The sequence below is a fragment of the Pimephales promelas genome, chromosome 11 (genome assembly GCF_988280905.1).
Source record: "Pimephales promelas chromosome 11, fPimPro1.hap1.1, whole genome shotgun sequence".
In the NCBI taxonomy this organism is placed as follows: domain Eukaryota; kingdom Metazoa; phylum Chordata; class Actinopteri; order Cypriniformes; family Leuciscidae; genus Pimephales; species Pimephales promelas.
In genome coordinates, this window is record NC_142779.1 from 8,868,455 (window position 1) to 8,889,430 (window position 20,976).

Sequence of the window (20,976 nt, forward strand, 5' to 3'; positions counted from 1 at the left end):
ATTGTAATTCATATATATATATATATATATGCAACAAAAATGTAAATTTGCTTTAAAAATAAAAAGCTTTGTTCAAGTAAAATATAATTTTACATTTATAGCATTTCAGATGGTTTGATGTACATTCTGCTAACATCCCATATTTCGACTCTCTGGATCAAGCACCCAGTGCCAAAATCTTTCTTCACTCCTCTTTATGAGGAGCCATGGGAGATAAACAGATCACAGTAGGGTATGCATGATGCAGTCATAACAACCAGTGCATCAGAAATTAAACCTTGAACTCGTCCCACTGGCCAGTGAGAAACAAAGGCTGCTATGTGTGCAAAGGGTGGGTACCGTCTCCAGGGAGAGATGAAGGGAGCCTGATGTAAGTTGAAAGAAATGTGGGTATTGTATCTGCAAGAGGGTGAGTGCATTGTTTTGAACCCACCTTAGAATGGAACGCAGGCTGCATCTATGGCTATGGTTGGGCTGGGACGTATGTGTAGGTCCTTGGGGTGCGTTAGAGTCACAGTGGGTTGAATACCAGAATTTTGGAAGGTGGGGTGGGCACTGGGCAGCGACCCTAAATGAAGACCAGGAAAAGGAGGTACCACCAAAAAGGTGGTAGGCTTCAATTTGACACACAAAACAGTGTTTGATTACATATTACAAATACAAGGTTATAAATAGCTTCTGTTGTTGCAGGCCCCAGAGATTAGTGTTTAAGCTGGGTTTGGCATCCTTAAAGATGTTATCACCATGTGACAAATCCACTGCTGAGTTGATAACCTTACACACACTTCTCTTCCAGGCTGCTTTTGTCTGTAGATGTTTGTTGCCAGCATGTTTCACTGAATAGACCAATAAGAATGACAGACAATACAAATAACCCATCATCGGAACGGAATTAGCTTATAAATATTTTTAATATGTTATTTTGTCATAAATACACCATATATATTAGAAAAAAGCATCAGTCACAGGAGAAAACACGAGTTACAGTAGTTTTGTGCAAACAACACTTAAATTTTGATTTTTCACAAACTTTTGTTTAACCCCTTTAAACAAAAAAAAAAAGGTTATTTAAGAACTTTTGGCACTTTTCAAGTAGAACCATCTTAAATATTGTTCATATTAGAAGATATCAAAGATATCATGAACTCCGAGCACTGGATATTCTGAAACTGAGGTAAAGACTGGTGAATCTATTTGAATTCCACATTTTCCCTCCGAGTCAAAAAGGTCCAATGTTTCCACATAACGCCAACACAAGACCTTAGCGTGTTTAGCTTTGTGCAAATAACATTTAGCTAATAATACCCCTTTTTTAGCTATTTCAATTTTCAGGCTTGTCCCCATACTGGAAATTATTTAGCCCTTTAGCTTGTCCTAATTTTACTGTGGCCCCAGAAGCACAGCACATCATCCACAAAAAAAATGCATCAAATGTAGGCCGGTTGTGAAAGACTTTTGATATAAAACTTCTATGCTGGTGTTATACCTACTCTACTAGATACCTGAGAACATGAGACATGTGCTGTCAGAATGACCAGCTTCTGATTGGTTATTAAAAACTAATTATGAGATTTAGGGACAAGATAAAAGTTTTGGTCAAGACTCAGGAACAAGCCTTCAGCGACCATTGAAAGTCTGAATATGTATCTAATAAAAAGTGCTTCTCTTTAACCTTTTGGTAAACCCAGGCCGGTTTGTGTTAAAAAAAAATAAATCAAAACGAAAAAAATCTATCCCTCTTATCTGAATAGCATTAAAGCCACTAATTTAAGATTATCCTTGACATCATTGTCAAAAAACCTTTCCACCAAACTCTGTTTTATTCCTCTAACTTCAGCTGAATGAGCACAGCTGTGCGGGCCAGAGGGGGTTCAAGCCCACAATACCAGGAAGTGCCTCTGGAGGGCCTCACTAGGGTCGTCTGTGTGAGGAGCAAAACCCAGATTCTTAGTGTTCATCTGTGACAAAAAACTTCTAAATCCATCAGCCAAAGTCTAAGACAAGAATTTTTCTTTGTCTTGAGTTTTACACGGTGGCCCTCCAGTGCCTTCCTGTTACTCAGCAGACCCTTACTGGCCCTTTACACTAACATAGACAAACAATTCTTCTATCCTTTCACCAACACTGGCGCTTTCTGCCCGGGGATGCCCCTGCTCTCTGCCAAGACTCTGCAGCGGCAGCCAAATATCTGTCACAGGAGAGAATCTGCTTCGCCTGAGGAATACTATCATCTGGCTCCAATTTAATTGATTTCACAGCATTAGAAAAATAGAATGTGCGAAGATAAATCACGTTTTTTTCCAATATGAAAAATAGATCGAACTCTAGCAATTTCTTTCTTGGTTGTTCCAGTTTGGTGAAAGGCATTTCTGTTAGCATAAATAGAAATTGATAAGACATCTTAACACATGCGGATAGTATGGCCAAAAATGGCCGCTACTTCAAACTACACATTATATAAGTGTTTCGTAGCCCTGTACCCTTTAAGGACAGCTGCTGTGTAGAATCCGACTAATGGCAACACCACGAGCTAAATGAGCTAAATGTGTGTGTGCGCGGCACATCGGTGATTGTGTTTCAACACTCGTGAAGTGACTGCTTACCTCTGAGGCTCTGTCACCTATTAGCGAGTAGTCAGATTCTCTTTGCTTCTCGGTTTAGCGCGGATCTACGGATCTCAGCAACGTCCTTTCAGAGTTTGTTCACAACAGGGCGGCCCTTGAGTAAAACTGCACTTGCATACTGACAAGCTACAGAAGTGTCAAGAGACATAAAAGGCAAAGTTACTGTATTATAAATCTTAAAAGGAACACTAGAAAAAGCTCATAGCAACATTAGCATTATGTAGCTCATAATAAACCTCCACAGTAACTCTGACCAAAAAGTGAATATGGCTTGGTGAAAGAGCTGATAACCATGTAGTGTATTAACACCGGTACAGTACAGTATATTGCAGCACAGAAGAGACCAGCAGTGTCCGAGTTTCTTTGGAAGTGCATCCCTCGGCTCTTTTGGTGGCGCCGTAATCGTTTAAAAAGCATTATTTTAAGGCTTGTCTTACAGACAAAAGGTCAAATGTGTGCGTGTACACATGTAAAAGACACTGCTGCTCTCCTGCTGTGAGTGATTAGTCAAAGAAAACATGCATAGAATGACACACACCCCAGGATAGAGCTAAAATATGACCGTAATACTGAACGGTACAGATCTAGTACAGTACAGGGGTGATATATGCACACTAATTCTGTTTCTGCCATGCCTTTGTACCAGCACACACTCGGCAAGCGCAGGTTTAACACACCAAATCGATTCCTGGTGCTACACGAACCCAACATTAAATAGTCAATCTGTTTAAGAACACATTACAAGTCCTAATAATAAACCCTCCACCAACCCGATACCCTAACCCTCCCAAAATGGGGTGACTTGAAGCACCGCTGTGTCAGTTAATCACTTCAGAATGGCTGAAAAGAGAAGTGCAGCACAAGAGAGATCCTCAGCCCTGCTATTCACAGTAGGGGTCAATAGATTGACAGAGGCGGACTGAGGGCAGGTGCAGTGCACCTGCCTTTCCAGATGCACACGGCTGGAAACGAGCCTTCTGTTTGATCACTTTCAGCCTCACTGACAAACTTCATTACGATTCAGCTCAATATGTCTGCTAGGCACTGGAATTACAGTAGGACAACCTTCACTGCAGGGAGCTTCACCACAACAGCATGCCCGCTGCAAAGAGCATAACGATCAATCCTTTATATATATGAGCCTCTATTTTCACTTCTAAACTTTCATTTGGTAAAACAGAGAAAATCTATTTTCTAAACAGGATTGTTTTGACACATCTGTGAGCCCTTTACACAGGCTTTCGCATTGCTGCTCTGCACAACAGCGTCTCAGCTTTCTCAGGGTGCTAGTATTATTTACTGTCATGGTATGCTGGGTAAAGGATCTCTCATTAGACTGTGATATTTCTCTCTGGCTGTGAGCTAAATCCTCCTCATCCCTCAACAGCAAATCCCTCATTCGAACTTGTGAAATGGTCGGTTTTGTGTGGGTAATTGGATAGTGGACGTTAGTGATTGTAAAGTGACCCTCCCTCCCTCTCCCCGGGAAGTGAATTTGTCAGATGAGGGGATTATGGGTCGAAGAGATCAGCGTGTGGCTGCAGGTCCACCTCTCTGTTGAAGTGCTCAATCTCTTTATTGGCGTCATGCACGTATTGATCAATGAACTGATCCATCACTGAATAAACACATGTAAGGAATCAACATGTGATGGCAACACAACACACAGCATCACAGTCAGTTTTGTCAAACACAGAAACATTCAATGTAATGTCAATATTCGATATTAGTTTTTATGATGTCGATTACAGCTCACAATAATTTGAACTGATGCCTCAGCCTGTATGTAATGTGCCTTTTTTTCAAAACTCCTTCTGATTAAACATTTCGCCATTCACATATAGCGCCTAAAAACGCGTAGGGACCACTAAGTGCTAGGGCGGTTGCGCTCCGGAGGCGTCTGTCATTGCTGTGGTTGGTTCTTGTCACATGACCTACGGCGTGCTTGCGGCATTCTGAAAAGTTGAGATGTTTTTATCTCGATGCGGCGCGGACACGCTTGGAAAAAACAAGCGCGTCGCAACGCGACCGCATCACTTCCATTATGAGCGTGCATACCGCGCATCTACATTTGAAATAATGAACTTGAGCACACAAAAGACGCAATATGTGAACAGGCCCTTATCGAATAAAAAATATTATCTGTGGTTATCGACAGCATGTGGTATGCAGACATTAGGATGAAAGTAAAATAAAAGTTTGTGGTCAGTAAGATTTTTAAAAAAGTATCTTATGGTCACCAGGGCTGCATCTATTTGATCAAAAATATTGTACAATAAGTAAAATATTGTCAAATATTATTACATTACTCCATTCTTCAGCGTCACATGATTCTTCAGATATTATTTTAATATGCTGATTTCTTACTATTATTTCTTATCATTATTTGATGAATAGAAAGTTAAAAAGAACAGCATTTATTTGAAATATTTTGAAACATTTTAGAGGTCTGTCAATTTTAACCAATTTAATGCATCCTTGCTGAATGTTTGTTTATTTTTAATGCCGAGAAAAATATGGTAAAATTATTAGGCGTTTACAATTTATTTTTGCTAAAAACTATGTTTGGTTTAACTTTGTTCAACTTTTTAAAAGAGATAACTGAATAAAATCTTACTGACCATAAACATTTATACAGTAGAGTAACCAAGAAAATTTCACCACCATGATTTGGAAATTTTTTAGCCTGGTTAACAAGTTACCAGAATTAAAAGATACGAGGATGGAAATGTTGCTTTTCTCCAAAGAAACTGACAAAGTGATGACCATTGTAGAAGTAACCAGAAGGGAGAGGATCCAGGTGCCTTTTCATCTAGAGACACATAAAATGAGTACTTAAGTATTTAAACCACAGAAGCAGCATCCACTTTGGTGACGTACAAAGGCGTGCAAGTGTGTGTATGCTCACATGAATGTATTTGATCTCCTGTGGAGTGAGCGTCCTCTGATTTTTCTTGATTTTCTTAAGCACTTTCTGTGAAACACAAAAACACTGACATTTTCAGGCCCTAATCATTGCATGATTGCATAAAATCTCCATCTCTCTCTATAAATCTGCATCCACAAAACTCTGCCGAATTGGAGTGCCTAATTCATAAAATGTGTGTTTGTTAAATATTTAGGGTTATATGATAATGCTACTAATGCAGTTAAACATTTTACTGTTTGACCGCACACAAAATTAGGGCATAAAATACGAAAGAAGGCTGCGGATTCCACCTGCTCCAACCTATGAGAATTTACCTGTTTGGCACAATGCCGGAGCCAGTCTTTCAACCCCTCCTGGGTGAGCCCCACTCCGTGAAACATTAGATAACAGTTGTTTGTTGTCCGCGGGCCATGGTGAGTCCCCTGATCTGGGGCAACGGTCACATTCCCACTGATAGAGTTACAGTTTACCTCCATCTGTCTGTCATTGTCTGCAGTGAAAACAGACACCAAATGCAGTCAGATACACACACACACACACACACACACACACAGTCCAACATGCTGCACACTAATTTATCAAACATGTCAGACGGAGCTATGTCTAGCATGGCGTGCCAACAGCCATCCATCCCATCAATCACTCTTCTGCAGTGTTGACTACTACAAACAAGCAAGGAGTCAAACTTGAAAACAACTGAACACAATGCACTGAATGTTAAGAAAATGTTACAAGATCTTCACACAACAAACCAAACGTAAGCACCAAAAAAAATAAAAAAAAATAATATATATATATATATAGAAAAGATTTCCATAACAAAACACAGATGATTAATGGGGAAAACTAGGCATCACAGATGGTGTTTAAACTGTACGGGTCCTAAATGAACTACACTATCTAACTCAGGCACTATTATCACTCAGCTCTCTCCATTCTGTCAATCTGCCCACTCTCTCCATGCAACTACACCAAAGATTCAAAGGAACAGAGGACAGTCAAAAAAAGAAACCTCCAAAAAACGTGACCACAGGAAGAAACTACTGAGAAAAAAAAAAAGTGAGAATAGATGTGTGCAGGCCACATCACTTTGAGGATTCAGAGGTGAGAGTCCTACCATGTGGCGTTACCCCACAGGCCCCCTGCCTACTACTTCTCATAGGAAAATCATACATTAACTACACAGACAAAACCAGAGCAAGAAACATCCTGGAATCAAACAATATATATTTATAAACAATCTTAGTTGATACTTGACTATGTCACACTGTATTTCTCATAAAACAAACGCAGGTCTAGCAGGAGATGAAGAAAACGGATTGCCCTACCAGAGAACAGCACTTTCCCACTGATGTGATAGATGTTTCCTGTGAAAGGGCTAGGTTTGAGAGAGGATTTCAAAGCTGAGAAAAGAAACCGAGACAGAGAAAAAGTGAGTTGTTTTTATTTTGAGTAAAAAATAATAATTTAAAGTGAATATGCCATTAAATGGACATTTTACGTCTCTTTTCAATGCATTAATGTGCATTATGCGAGAATTCAGATCATCTCAAGAGATGTTCTGCTTATAACTACAACTGACCCACTTTACATTCTTAATCTTTAAATAAATAAATAAATATATATATATTTTTTTTTTGCAAAAATGAAAATTTGAGGGTTTTATCCAGACCACCTTACAATGCATTGTGAAGAATTTAGGAAGTAATCAAATAATATTTTATTTATTCTGTATGTCATTCTACTCAGTGCCAGTGATAATTTAGTATTATTTATATACTAAAGCATAATAAAATAATATATTGAATTAGCTGATATTTTTAACATTTCAATTTTCATTCAAATTTTTGTTTTAATAAAGTTATAAAGTTAGTAATGTTAGCTGTATATACTTTTGCATTTACGTTTGCTCTATAGTTTTTTCTTTTTAAAAAATATATTTCTATTTAAGTGGTAATTTAATTCAAATAAGTAATTTCATCTATTTCAGTTAGTTGCTAAGGCAATCAATTTCCAATTTTCGTTTATTTCATTTTTATTTTTAAATCGAACATTTTATTTTATTTTCATTTAAATTAATGAAAACCATTTCAGTGTTTTTTTTTATTTTTATTAATAACAACAGTGCTCCGTGCAATATTTATTTACAAAGGAGTTAAAAAAAATTTTATTTTAGTGTAATTAAATTAAGGTACATGCAGTATGTGTATTAAGTTACACTACAAATGAAATGAACAAAAAAAGACAATTAAATTGCTAATTATTTGTAATAAAAATAATCAACAAACCAGAATGTCATGATTGGGACACTCTTATTGATGATCATAAATACACACATAAAAAGATGCTTACCTTTGCAGCGCTGCAGAAATAACACTCTCTCTAATGGACGACTGAACTCAATACGATGCTGAGAAATAGACAAAGTTCCACTTCCAGACACAAACCGGCCCTCCCACCTGAAACAATACACAGTATAGTCCAGTATAGTTAAACATCCACTTGTATGTGCACACATATACAAAGAATAGGAGAGAATGAGACTATTACCAGCCAGGATACAGAAGGTATCGTGCATTGATCATATGAGACTGTGAGAAATTGCTGACATCCAGAACAAGACTTATATCTTCGGTCCTACAATACAAAAAAAAATTCAAAATTACCATTACATTTATGTGAGAGTGTATGTCAGAGAAATTATCATTGTACAAACCTTCGAACAACCCCTTTTTCTGCTAAGATAAATGCAGTTCTGGGATTGGCTGCACGGATCAGCTGCTGCATGTGTTTGAGAAGCGGGTGCTTCTGCTCAGTAGTCAAGCCCGTGAAGACAACATTGCTGACAACACCTAAAACAGAAACTCATATAAGGAATCATATAACAAACATTTTATCCAAACCACTTACAGTGCACTTATTCCAGGGGCGATTCCCCTAAGGTGCTGAGGTTAAATGAGGCTGCTTTAATTAAGGGCACATTGGTGACGGCTCACTGTCTTCATACACTCAGTACAGTTTGATTGATATTGTTCATATCAGAAGAAAATGATCAGGGACGTTGTTGAAAATAATGCTTGTTTCTAATCATGGGATTCTTCAGAGGGATATGCAGATACGCAGTTTTTCCACCATCGGGCCAAACTATTCTCTTCCCTTAACCATTCCATTCTGTGCTGTTCAGGGCAACCGGCATGGATATGGTTTAATTTCCCACAGTGGGGCTGATAACAGAGCTCTTTGGAAAGCAATACAAACGTGTCAGTCATTGCCTTCTTGGTAACACAAGAGTTTACAAATGATATGAGATGTAAATAGGGACTGCGTTATGGAAGATTTTTATGAATATTTCTTTAAATTGGTTTAATTTGTGTTTACGTAGCTCAAATAGCACGCTTAGCCAGCAGCTACAGAGAAACTGGTAGCCAGGCAACAGACGAGTGACAAATCCTGATTTGCGACGTCTCTACACACATTCTACCAGCATGGTTCTGGTACGAGAATGGTTTGTAATTGTGCCATACTAGGCTCAAGTGGAAACACAACTGGAATGGTTCCTTACCATTCTTAGAACCGCTTAGCCTGACGGAGGAAAAGCGGCTATAGAAAGTTGCATTGTTTATTTGTAAATGTGTCCATTTTGCAGTCTCATTTTAATCTTTCAAGTTTTTTTTTTTATAATAGGTTTCATAGTACAAAGAACATTTTATCTCTATAGATCCAAGAAAAATTTGATTACACATGATATGACCCCACACCAGAAACACATCTGATCATCTATTCTACAACATGCACAAATACTCTCACCCTATTGAGAGAAACTCACCCTGACTGCACTGTTCCAGGAGTTTGGGGAAGAGAAGCCTGTGAAGAGCAGTTTCAGAGAGCTTCAGATATGACATCAACCAAGGGAAATTACAGTGTGTTAACAGGCCCTTTAGTGACTTGTATTATAATTGCATAATGACATATAATTCTTATTACAGCATTTACAATGTGAATGTGGAAATACTCTTGCCTGTGTTTGATGAAGGATGTGAGTGGGTTGACACAGGCTGAGACGGCACCCACTGTCACTTGGCTGTGAACCTGTGGGTCTGGATGAGCCGTGATTGCCTGGATTACATCCAGCACGTCAGTGTACCTACAACACATAACCACACAAACTCATGTGATAAAAACAATGGTCAGTTAATTTAATTCCATAGTGAGCGACTTAAATAAATGTGATTGAGTCATTCATGAGTCATTGTTCATGTCTGTCTTATAGGGGTGTAATGATTCACTCGTTTTCTCGATGCATCGATTATAAATCCTGACGATGCATATGCATCGATCCTGAAACATGTATTTTGAATCGTGAATCGTTTATTTACGTGAATAATCGATTTCAAAGGCTAAGAATCGAATTAATCGCGATTTTATAGCGATTCAGTGGTTTAAAATATATAAACACAACCTTAAGGTGTTCCTGGTAGAAGCTGCCTCACGCATTGGCCGTCATAAGACATCCGCATTTGATTGGTTTCACGCGCGCTCACACACCCCTGATTTCTCACGCTGAAGCCCGGTCGGTCAAATGCCTGAAAGATGAGTTTATCTTTCTACCTGTTGAGCTACTCGTGTCGTGATCAGCTTGTATTACCGCAAATTAGTTCAAATCTCCCGGAATCTAGAGCGAGCGAGCATACGAGACAGAGGTTGTGCTCTAAACCGCGTATCGCGCGTTCACACACGGCTGCATGCACTCGGCAGAGAGGGAATGCGAGCGAGAGACCACCTTGCGTGTACGGAGAGTCTTTCCATGTAATAAATGAATGAAAGCGTTTTATTTCATAGTGCCCACGCAATGGCATGGCAGCTTTATCAATGGCTTGAGTGGTTTGCCTCAAAACTATTGCTTTCTCGACAGAGCTCAAACATGGACTGCTCAAAAATCTGTAGTTACATGAGAGCTATGGGACCGAGCGCGAGCAAAATCCAGTGCACTGAGAGGACGCAAAATGAAACTAATGAAAACGTCTCCTCTCCATTAATTTGTGCATGTAGTCATTTAATGCAATAATTTAAAAGCCTTTTTTTTTTAAATATTGGCTACTTGTTTCTATAAATGCTAATTTGTAGGCCATTGATTTTTTTTTTTAATAAATGTGCCACTGTTTTATATATGTGCCATGGTTCGTCCGACTATTACTGTACTTCATTTTATTTTTTATTCTAAATTGTTTTAATTATTCTGATTTCTTTTGATTATTTTAATTTCTCCCATTTAAAGCACTTTGAATTGCCACTGTGTATGAAATGTGCTATATAAATAAACTTGCCTTGCCTTATAATAATATATTCATTAAAATTAAAAACAAACATGAACCAACATTAACAATGGACAAAATCCCCACTATCTGACCCCCTTAGGCCACTGTGTAGGCTAATTCAAACCCAGACAAAGACCCATTGGGTGAAGCATTGAAATAATACTATAATGCATATAAAAAATTAAGAATCGAATCGAATTAATCGAATCGCATCGAATTTGGATGTGAATCGCATCGAATTGAATCGTTCTGAATTTGCACAAATCGTTCTTGAATCGAATCGAAAACCTATGAATCGTGAATCGAATCGATTCGCTGTCTACCCAAAGATTCACAGCCCTACTGTCTTACCCTGGTATAAGCAGCAGAACTCTGGATGAATTCAGATCTGTGTCCCTGTGTTTGGCCAGAAGACTGCTCAGGAACCGCTGAAGGTGTGATGCACTGAAATCCTCAGAGCCCTCCAGAGAAGGGCAAAACACCTCCCACCTGACAATCAAACAGTACTCAGTTTAGGAGCATAAAGATAGTAACTCAGAAAGTCAGAAGACTGCACTCAGAAAGTCAGAATTTCCAACCTTCTACTTCAGAGTCCAGCAGAACACAAAGTACAAATTGCAATTAGGTTTGAATCATCTTCCAATGGTAGTACAGCAAAGAATATATAAATATCACTCACTAGGAATCTCCTAGATCCAATTTTAAATCTGTTAGTGTAGTTATAATGATGGTTCATTGCATCTTGATTGTTCTCTCACCTGGTGCTATTTTGATTCACTTCCATCAAGAAATCACACAGATTCTCCTTATGACTGCCCGGCAAGCCTGAAATGATAGTGAGGACCACCTACGCACAAAAACACATTTATTAGGGCCCAAGCCCTGAAAGGGCGAAGGCCCTATTGTTTTCCTAAGGATTATTTATTATTAGGGCCCAAGCCCTGAAAGGGCGAAGGCCCTATTGTTTTCCTTGGGATTATTTTTCTTTACTATTATTATTATTATAATAATTATTATTTTACTACCTTTTGGGCACTTTTGGGGCCCTTAACGTGCTCGAAAACTCTTGAAACTTTGCACACGGGTCAGAACCCGCGGCCATCAGAGCCGGGCTGAAGATGGTACCCGGGCGTGGCAGGGCAGCTCGTCAGCGCCCCCTGGAACGGGGTCCGAACACTTGGTCCATAACTCAAACACGCTTGTATGTAATAATATGAAACTCGGTACACACGTTGATCTCATCGTTTCATCTATACCTCGCGCTCTTACTTTTTACCCCAGCCCAACAGGAATTTGGCTATTGAGGTTTGTTTGTAAAACGCTCGCAATGGAATGTCAAATACTCCTCCTAGAGCTTTGATCCACATTCGACGAAACTCGGTCAGCGTGAAGTCAAGACATTGAGGATGAAAGTTTGCGAGGGGATTTTTTATATCTCGAACGGTTTGTCCGTGGCGAGGAAACGAAATCATGGCGAGAAACGTGAAACAGGAAGTGTGTTATAACTTCAGCATACATTAACTGATCTTGATGAAACTTCAGCAGTGTGTTCGCTGTAAGAGGACGATCACATGGATGTGACTATTGTGAGTCAAAGTTATAGCGCCACCAACTGGCAGCAGGAAGTGTGTCACTTTCAAAATGCTTAGATATCACCCTTTTATTTTTACCCGATTTGCTTCAAACTTCATATGTATAATGTAAACATACGGCAGATGTAGACCTGTGAATGGATTCTTGATATCTTTGAAACTGTTGCCGTGGCGACGCATCAAACTTTACCCTTCTTTTAGGATGCTTTTAGGATGCTTTTGAGACCCTTAGCATGCTTCAAATTGCATGAAACTCGACAGACACATCACATTTATTAGCCAGTAGACATGTGCAAAGTTGCAGAAACGGGCGTGGTGAGGGCTCAGTAGCGCCACCTTTTGACAAAAGTGGGGTGGTTAGTTTTAACTAGAGTTACAAAAATTGGTATGTATATTGTACTCCTCGAGCCGGACAACTTTTTAATTGACACTTATTAGCTAGGACCCACAGAAACTCAGATATTTTTGTTTGAATATGGCCACTCTGAGCCTTTGGCTGGCTGGCTGGCTGTCTGTGTGTGTGTGTGTGTGTGCAGGGGGAGGGGGCTTAACCATTTCACTGCTGTGTGTATGACCTGCATAAAGAAAATACATTTCTCAAGCCTGGTATTTTTTAAATAAGTTTTTATTTTTATTTTTTATAAGTAAAGGCATATAACTAGTTTAATTGTAGTGAATTGACAATAGTTTTATATAATTAGTTTATTAATCAGATTAACTTGGTCAATAAACTTGGTCTGAAAATTTGGTCCATAAATTAAACACACTTGCATGTAATAATATGAAACTTGGTACACATATAGATCTCATCGTTTCATATATACTTCACACTCTTACTTTTTACCCCAGCCCAACAGGAAGTTGGCTATTTAGGGTTGTGTTTAAAACACATGCAATGTAATTTAAATTATTGCTCCTAGAGCACTGAACCAAATTCGACGAAACTCGATCAGCGTGAAGTCAAGACATTAAGGATGAAAAAGTGCCACGGGATTTTTGATATCTCGAACGGTTTGGCCGTGGCGAGGAAACGAAATTATGGCGAGAAACATGGAACAGGATGTGTGTTATAACTTCAGCATACATTAACTGATCTTGATGAAACTTCAGCAGTGTTTTCGCTGTAAGAGACCGATCACATGGATGTGACTATTGTGAGTCAAAGTTATAGCGCCACCAACTGGCAGCAGGAAGTGTGTCACTTTCAAAATGCCGTGGCAACGAAACAAACTTTAACATTATTTTTTGATGCTTTTGGGACTCTTAGCTTGCTTGAAATTGCTTGAAACTCAACAGATACATCACATTTATTAGCCAATAGACATGTGCAACTATGGCAAAAGATTAAAGTAATGTCAAAAAAGTAAACACTAAAAGCCTCATATCTTCTAAAAATGTAATTATACATCATTTGTTTCTAAATTAAATTATACAAATATTATAACTTGGTCTTGCTCAATCTGAGCCTGCTGTCTTTGCCTGTCTGTGTATGTGTGTGTGTTTGTAGGGGGAGGGGTATTAACCATTTCACTCCTGTGTGTATGGCCTGCATAAAAAATAAATGCCTTAAGCCTGGTATTTTTTTAAATAAGTTTTTTATTTTTTTATAAGTAAAGGCATATAACCAGTTTAATTGTAGTGCATTAATAGTTTTATATAATTAGTTTATTAATTAAATTAACTTGGTCCATAAACTTGATCTGAAAATTTTGTCCATAAATCAAACACACTTGCATGTAATAATATGACTTGAGTGTTAATCACATCATGTTTTCAGTTTGAATATAAAATATATAAATTATGTAAAAAAAAATAAAGTTGATCCAGCTGGAGCGCAGGCTGAGAATAGCGCTGTCATGACTGGATCAGAGATCATCAGTCATGCCTTCTCATACCTTACGCGCACACCACGCCCACTTACATCAGATCACATCAACATGTCAGCCGGAGGGATAACGAGGGTCGTCGTCGCTTTTGGATTCAAGAATTTCTTACAACAAGATGGCAAAAGAACAGCGCTTTGCAAGACATGCAACGTTAAGATCGCGGACAGTCAGATGACAACCTCCAATTTCGTCCGTCATTTGAAGAGCCATATTCTGCCCAGTAAGTGCTTGTCAATTTGTTAATGTTATCTGGTTAGCTCGTTCGTAGTTAGCTAGCTAATGTAAGTTAAAGGAGAACTCCGGCGCAAAATTACACATTGTTACCTAGTCAACCGTTATCTGAGATTTGTTTTCATGACTGCCGAATGTAAATAGTTTTATCTATAAAAACAGTTTAGCCTATAAGTGACGTCCGACATTCTGCATATTGTGTTATTTTGTTAAGCCCCACTAAAGGCATAAAAAACTGTAAAGCACAATCAAGTTTTCACACTATATTCCAAGACTTCTAAAGTCATTCAATAGCTTAATGTGTGGTAAAATTAATATTTTAGTCTCTAAGTTAAAGTTAACGGAAAGTCATCTCGCCTCAGTCATTCTCCATGCATCAGCATTAGCGCGTCGCGTTCGGTTGCGACAGTAACACGACGACACTCTCTTCAAGATCAATGTTCCCAATATTATACTTTCTTTGTAGATAAGGCATAAAGGTCTATGATTTGCATAAAATGACTATCTTGCTGGAGTGGAGTTTATTGCCCTTTAGAATACACTAAGCATTAGTGCTGCACGATTAATTATATCGCAGTCGTAATAGCGATCTCAAACCTATGCAATTATATAACGCAAAATGCCGCGATTTTAAATGAAATAAACAAAGTAGGGCTATTAGCGCAGCATCTCTTCTTTTTTGTCATCCTTTGACTAGTGTTACAAGATCCCCCTCTTATTGGTTCAAATGCCTTTTCGCATTTTGCACGACAAGAAGTGAAAAGCTGCCTGTGAGTGCCCTAGATTAGAATAGATGAGACTCGCATAATGCGCATGCACTGACCGTGTGCCAGCCCAGAATAAACAGTTCTCTTTCGAGCTTGAACGAACAATAGCACACACAATTATGCCAAAATGTGAGAGTTGTGAGTTGTGCTATGAGGCGCGTGTGAGATCCGCGTCTCGGCAACGGGTGCTCTTAAAGGGCCAGCAGCGAATAAAGCGTTCTTTCAGTAAAGTTAAAAGAACAAAGGGAAATTAGAAAATTACTCACTGATCTTGAGTAAAGAACTTTTGTAGCTTTAATAAGGATTATTATATATATAATTTATGATTCAGGCAGCGCAGACTGTTTGATAACTTTATTCAATTTCTGTACCTGTTAAGACAGGAAGGGCACAGGTAAATATGTTTTTTATTATGGGTTTATGTGGGGATTGTTTGAAGTTCACTTAATTTAAAAGCTGTTATATATTTTTTTTAAGCCTAATAATTTTTTAAAAAGTTGATGGCTTTCAATTGATGGAATCACTGTAATGTTGGTTTGGTTGATGGTTTATTGATCATTATAGGTGTTATCAATCATTTATTGTTGTTGTTGTTTTTAGTTTGAGTTGAGAAATAAACATTAATCTGTGTGTGCATTTTACTTTAGAACCAAGCAAGTTGGACTCATGAAACCATTTTATTATATCGGAGTCGCAAATCGCAATTGCAATATTGGCTCAATAATGGCAATATGACATTTTCCCAAATCGTGCAGCCCTACTAAGCATAGATTATAGATACCATCCCTTCGCTATGTTCTTTTCAATGTGAAGCGTTGCGTGCTGTGACTTGGTGTTGCTTCAAGTGCATCGTTCTGCACACGGGATGCGCATGATTGCTTATAATACTTTGGGGAGACAAGGGGGCGTGGCCTAAGGGAATATCACTCGTGATGTTAAGTGATGTTACCCCGCCATCGCTGATACAACCTTTAGCAGTCATGTTTTTGCTTCTTGAGAGAGAGAGAAAGTGTGTGTGTGTGAGCAGTGGCGGTTCTAGGCGGGGGCCTGGGGGGGCCAGTGCCCCTGCGACAACAAGCTTGGACCCCCTTGTGGCCCCCCTAAATGTGGAGTCAGTGTGAAATATTTTTTTTATAGTGTGTCACGCATTGAGCATGACAGTCACTCGTTTCAGTCTTTTGTCTCACACTCCCGTCACACATTGTATTTCTCATGCGGAAAAACTTAATAATATATTTAATATACGCAATTTCTCTGGCCGCGCCGCTCTCACGTGAGAATCAAGCGCGTCTCGCCTGGAGTTCAGCAGTCGACCCTGCTACGCATCAGCCAATCAAAAAAAGAGAAGTGCTACTTAATAGCCAATCAGAAAAGGGCACTATTGTATCTGGGTAAAATTTAACGCAACAACCAATGAAAAAAAGCATATCCTGGAATTGTTCATATGATTCTGTTACAACATCTTCCGAAAGTTTCTTCACCCGTCCCACAGATGAAACTAATCACTGGAGCTCCGAACATCACTTGGAGCACGGAGTAAGTCATGATCTCCTGTTTTAATGTTACAACAAATTCACAACTTGTTTGACAAAAACTATGACAACTTGACTGATGTAAGATGAATCTTTCCCGTAGCGTAAGCTAGCTTACGCAATGCTCGTTCCCTCATCTAGAGAGAACCGAGGTTACGTTAGGTAATCGATTCGTTTCCCATTTAATTAGTATCAGTCTGTAACTTAGACAACAGTTTTACAGCCTGTTCACTGACAACACCTGCTCAGAACAAGTAGTCTAGGCCTAGTCATCTTATTACACGAATCACGATGACTGACATATTGTCACATTATAAACATCTCTCTCTCCAAATAGGCTTAATAATTTTATTAGCACTAGATAAATTAAAGTGTATTGCATAGTCGATATTATAGGTCACTTTTAAAATCATGTCATATTTTATAATTATATCCTGGCCAAGGATGCATTAATTATTGCTTCTGTCTTTCAAAGATGTCAGGAAAAAAACAATTATAAAAAAGCTCATTCACCCTGAGAGGAAAGCCCCCTAAAAAGGCCAGTTTAGAGGATAATTTGCTGATCTTTTTGCAAAAAAAAAAAAAAAAAACCCACAAAAATCGTAGATTAATTTGTAAAAATTATATATATATATATATATATATATATATATATATATATATATATATATATACATACTGTATATTCAATGTAAAAAAATAAAATGGAAATTCAAATACAGACTGATATATGTAATGCAAATGTAAAAATATAATGCAAATGCAAATTGTTGGATAATTATAAACATGGTATTTTGCTTATTTATGCATTCAGTGCAGTGCAGAAAATGATAAGGTCTAAATGTAACTGGCCCCTCTAACAGTACAACTGGCCCCAGCTTGGCCCCCCCAGTTGAAATGGTCTAGAACCGCCACTGTGTGTGTGTGTGAGAGAGAGAGAGAGAGAGAGAGAGAGAGAGAGAGAGAGAGAGAGAGGAGAAATGTAACAAAGTTTAATATTGTTTGTAAACTGTGTTTGAGAGAGAGGAAGGTGTTCAGAGAGTCTGTAGGATGTTAAGCTGTTATTTGTTTTATGGACTCAATGTTGAAAATTTAAAACATTTCAAACACACTGTTGGCAGAAGTGAAAAATAAATAATTTTATGAAGTTACAATTTAGTTTGATTCCATGGTGTATTTTACTGAACATGAGTATTTACAATGCAAATTATTGTAATTTACTGGCAAATACTTATCTTGTCTTTTCATTTTATTAAGATCAGATTCTGCATGTAAAATTAAAATAATAAGGTGACTTGACTTGCACTTGACTTAACCTACTACAAGACTTGACTTGACTTGACATAGCCTGTGACTTGACTTGACTTGCCCCCCCCCCAAAAAAATACTTGGGACTTACTTGAGACTTGACGGTTAAGACTTGAGACTTACTTGAGACTTGCGTGACCTGCGCCCATCTCTGCTCTAAGTTTTAAGACAGTTCAAATGGAAGTTGGGAATTATGTGTTGTTTGAATAAATCTCCTAGGAGAAATACATCAAATTACAACGCATGTGTTTACCAATCACCACCATACTCGGTGTGCATGAAGTCAAGACATTGAGGATGCTCAATTCCGGACGGATTTTTGATATCTCGAACGGTTTGGCCGTGGCGAGGAAAATAATTTTATGACTAAAAAAGGACACATAAAATGTGTTAACTTTGCTCGTTTTACCTACAGTTACAAAACATGCCACGTATATTGTTCTTGTCAAGCCGATCAACTTTCTAATTAACAGTAAGAAGCTCAGACCAAAAGAAAGTCAGATATTGCAGTTTGGATGTGTATCTTGTCTCTATCAGTGTCTGTATGGGGAAGAGGGAGGGGGGGGGGGGTTGCTGGTGTCTGCGTTTATGTGTGTGTGTGTGTGGCTGACTGTAGATTTTTTCTGCAAGTCCTTATCTTTTTGCATAACAATTTTGTATTTTTTTAAATGACAAAATATGCATATAACCCTAATCTTTTAAATGTATAGTTTGCTTTAAATAAAAGTAAGATAAATTGGTAAACTACAAATTGGTAATTGAAGCTGAATGAATTTAAAATTAATGTGCTATATTTCAATACATTTGCTTTCCTTAATATTGTAAAACACTAACCTCATTTATATGTGTGTGTGTGTGTGTGTTTGTATGTATATATATTTTGCAAAGCCCTCACTGATGCAAGCTCTTCTGCACACTTCTCTTCGACAGTCAATGCGGAGGTTAAGTTTTTGCACGTCGTGCAGAATAACCCTCTTTATATATATATATATATATATATATATATATATACTTAAAAAAGCGGGGGTTAAGTTTTTGCACGTCGTGCAGAATAACACTAAAGGCACCATATATATACTTAAAAGTGGGGTTGTTAGTTTTATCTACAGTTACAAAAATCGGTATATACATTGTACTCCTCAAGCCGTACAACTTTCTAATACATAGTCATTAGCTCAGACCAAGAGGAAGTCAGATATTTTGGTCTGAATATGGTGAGCCTCTCTCTGAGCCTACGTCCCTGTATGGCAAGCCCTTTTAACATTTAAAAGCTAAGTTTGCCTGTCCGGAATTAACATTGTAGATATCAACAAAGTCTTTCTGTCTAGTCGTTACACTTTGGATAGTTTGTATTATCATTTAAGATATCTGTAACATAATTGTGACTAGTCGAAATGACAGAGTATGGCAAGCCGTTTTAACATTTAATCATGAAAGGGCCAAAGCCTTCGGCACCGCCACCCGGGTGCCTTTAGGTAACTAAAGGAACCGGGGTTGCAGTGCCTCCGGCTTGGGCCCGCCATCGCTGCTCGCAGCTATATTTATTATTTTGTAACCTTTTGGGCATTTTTGGGGCCCTTAACGTGCTCGAAAACTCTTGAAACTTTGCACATGGGTCAGAACCCGCGGCCATCAGAGCCGGCCTGAAGCTTGTACCCGGGCGTGGCAGGGCGGCTCGTCAGCGCCCCCTGGAACGGGGTACGAACACTTGGTCCATAACTCAAACACGTTTGTATGTAATAATATGAAACTCTGTGCACATGTTGATCTCATAGTTTCATCTATACCTCGCGCTTTTACTTTTTACCCCAGCCCAACAGGAAGTCGGCTATTGAGGTTTGTTTGTAAAACGCTCGCAATGGAATGTTAAATACTCCTCCTAGAGCTTTGATCCAAATTCGACAAAACTCGGTCAGCATGAAGTCAAGACATTGAGGATGAAAGTTTGCGAGGGGATTTTTGATATCTCGAACGGTTTGGCCGTGGCGAGGAAACGAAATCATGGCGAGAAACGTGAACCAGGAAGTGTGTTATAACTTCAGCATACATTAACTGATCTTGATGAAACTTCAGCAGTGTGTTCGCTGTAAGAGGACGATCACATGGATGTGACTATTGTGAGTCAAAGTTATAGCGCCACCAACTGGCAGCAGGAAGTGTGTCACTTTCAAAATGCTTTGATATCACCCTTTTATTTTTACCCGATTTGCTTCAAACGTCATCTGTATAATGTAAACATACGGCAGATGTAGACCTGTGAATGGATTCTTGATATCTTTGAAACTGTTGCCGTGGCGACGCATCAAACGTTACCATTCTTTTAGGATGCTTTTGAGACCCTTAGCATGCTTGAAATTGCATGAAACTCGACAGACACATCACATTTATTAGCCAGTAGACACGTGCAAAGTTTCAGAAACGGGCGTGGTGAGGGCTCAGTAGCGCCACCTTTTGACAAAAGTGGGGTTGTTAGTTTTATCTACAGTTACAAAAATCGGTATGTATATTGTACTCCTCGAGCCGGACAACTTTCTAATTGACACTCATTAGCTAGGACCCACAGAAAGTCAGATATGTTTGTTTGAATGTGGTCTTGCTCAATCTGAGCCTGCTGTCTTTGCCTGTCTGTGAATGTGTGTGTGTTTGTAGGGGGAGGGGTATTAACCATTTCACTCCTGTGTGTATGGCCTGCATAAAAAATAAATGCCTTAAGCCTGGTATTTTTTTAAATAAGTTTTTTATTTTTTTATAAGTAAAGGCATATAACCAGTTTAATTGTAGTGCATTAATAG

General features: G+C 38.5%; 1 protein-coding gene across 2 annotated transcripts in view; it reads right to left on the reverse strand.

The window, feature by feature from the left end:
* Positions 1-892: 892 nt before the first annotated feature.
* Positions 893-20,976, reverse strand: part of dnaaf9 (dynein axonemal assembly factor 9) — a 34,286-nt gene continuing 14,202 nt past the window's right edge. For both annotated transcript variants that reach the window (XM_039671830.2, XM_089116876.1), the window contains exons 26-37: positions 11,627-11,715; positions 11,220-11,357; positions 9,572-9,697; positions 9,380-9,417; positions 8,270-8,405; positions 8,104-8,190; positions 7,906-8,012; positions 6,882-6,956; positions 5,868-6,043; positions 5,533-5,598; positions 5,343-5,436; positions 893-4,242 (exon numbers count right to left, since the gene is read on the reverse strand). In XM_039671830.2, coding sequence (XP_039527764.2) covers positions 4,136-4,242; positions 5,343-5,436; positions 5,533-5,598; positions 5,868-6,043; positions 6,882-6,956; positions 7,906-8,012; positions 8,104-8,190; positions 8,270-8,405; positions 9,380-9,417; positions 9,572-9,697; positions 11,220-11,357; positions 11,627-11,715 — 1,239 coding nt within the window. In that variant the 3' untranslated portion in view covers positions 893-4,135. The remainder of the gene's footprint in view (positions 4,243-5,342; positions 5,437-5,532; positions 5,599-5,867; positions 6,044-6,881; positions 6,957-7,905; positions 8,013-8,103; positions 8,191-8,269; positions 8,406-9,379; positions 9,418-9,571; positions 9,698-11,219; positions 11,358-11,626; positions 11,716-20,976) is intronic.